The following is a 941-nucleotide window of genomic DNA, read 5'->3' on the forward strand; positions in this document are numbered from 1 at the left end:
ATAATAAAATTTACAAATTAGCGAAAATTAGTATTCATAAAATAAATAGACTTTGTTTGAATTTGTACCCCTTTAGTAGCTTGCATTAGTAATTAACCTGCATCTCTTTATAGATACATATGTTGTAACGGTTTCTAACACCCCTCATTATTTATAAACCCATGCAAAACGTATTTTGCATTATTATTGTGTAAGAGTTTGTTCGAGTTATGGGGAAACCTGAAATACAAATTTTAAAGCGTAAAGTTATGGAAAATATTAATATAATACAACAAGTAATTGTAACGAAGAACGGTGTGCAAATAATGGATTACGACCAAAAATACGATGACATTTCACCAGTGGATTCACCAAGTCAAGTTGAATCAAACATACAATATGATGAAGAATTTTTAAATGAGTTAATAAATTCTTTAAATCAAATAGAAAGTGAAAGTGTAAACCAAGTGCAACCGGATTTACATCATTGTCAAGATTTGGATATGTTAGAAATGCCTACGGAAAGAGCTGTGCAAGAAATTCAACCGGATTTACGACAATGTCAAGATTTGGATATGTTAGAAATGCCTACGGAAAGTGATGTGCAAGAAATTCAACCGGATTTACGACAATGTCAAGATTTGGATATGTTAGAAATGTGTACGGAAAGTGCTGTGCAAGAAATTCAACCGGATTTACGACATTCTCAAGATTTGGATATGTTAGAAATGCCTAATGAAAGTGATGTGCAAGAAATTCAACCGGATTTACGACAATGTCAAGATTTGGATATGTTAGAAATGTGTACGGAAAGTGCTGTGCAAGAAATTCAACCGGATTTACGACATTCTCAAGATTTGGATATGTTAGAAATGCCTAATGAAAGTGATGTGCAAGAAATTCAACCGGATTTACGGATTGTATTCTCAAGATTTGTCACAAAGTGTTATATTAGAAAATAA

General features: G+C 32.2%; 1 protein-coding gene across 1 annotated transcript; it reads left to right on the forward strand.

Annotated features, from left to right (window-relative positions):
* The first annotated feature begins 209 nt into the window (after positions 1–209).
* Positions 210–941, forward strand: LOC115887039. The gene has a single exon (XM_030906361.1). The coding sequence runs from the start codon at positions 210–212 to the stop codon at positions 939–941; it is 732 nt and encodes a 243-aa protein (XP_030762221.1).

This window comes from Sitophilus oryzae, unplaced genomic scaffold (genome assembly GCF_002938485.1).
Source record: "Sitophilus oryzae breed Bouriz unplaced genomic scaffold, Soryzae_2.0 scaffold_551_pilon_pilon, whole genome shotgun sequence".
Classification (NCBI taxonomy): Eukaryota; Metazoa; Arthropoda; class Insecta; order Coleoptera; family Curculionidae; genus Sitophilus; species Sitophilus oryzae.

Excerpts from the sequence above, each read along its gene's own strand:
- LOC115887039 (XM_030906361.1), top strand. The coding sequence starts at position 210 with ATGGGGAAACCTGAAATACAAATTTTAAAGCGTAAAGTTATGGAAAAT.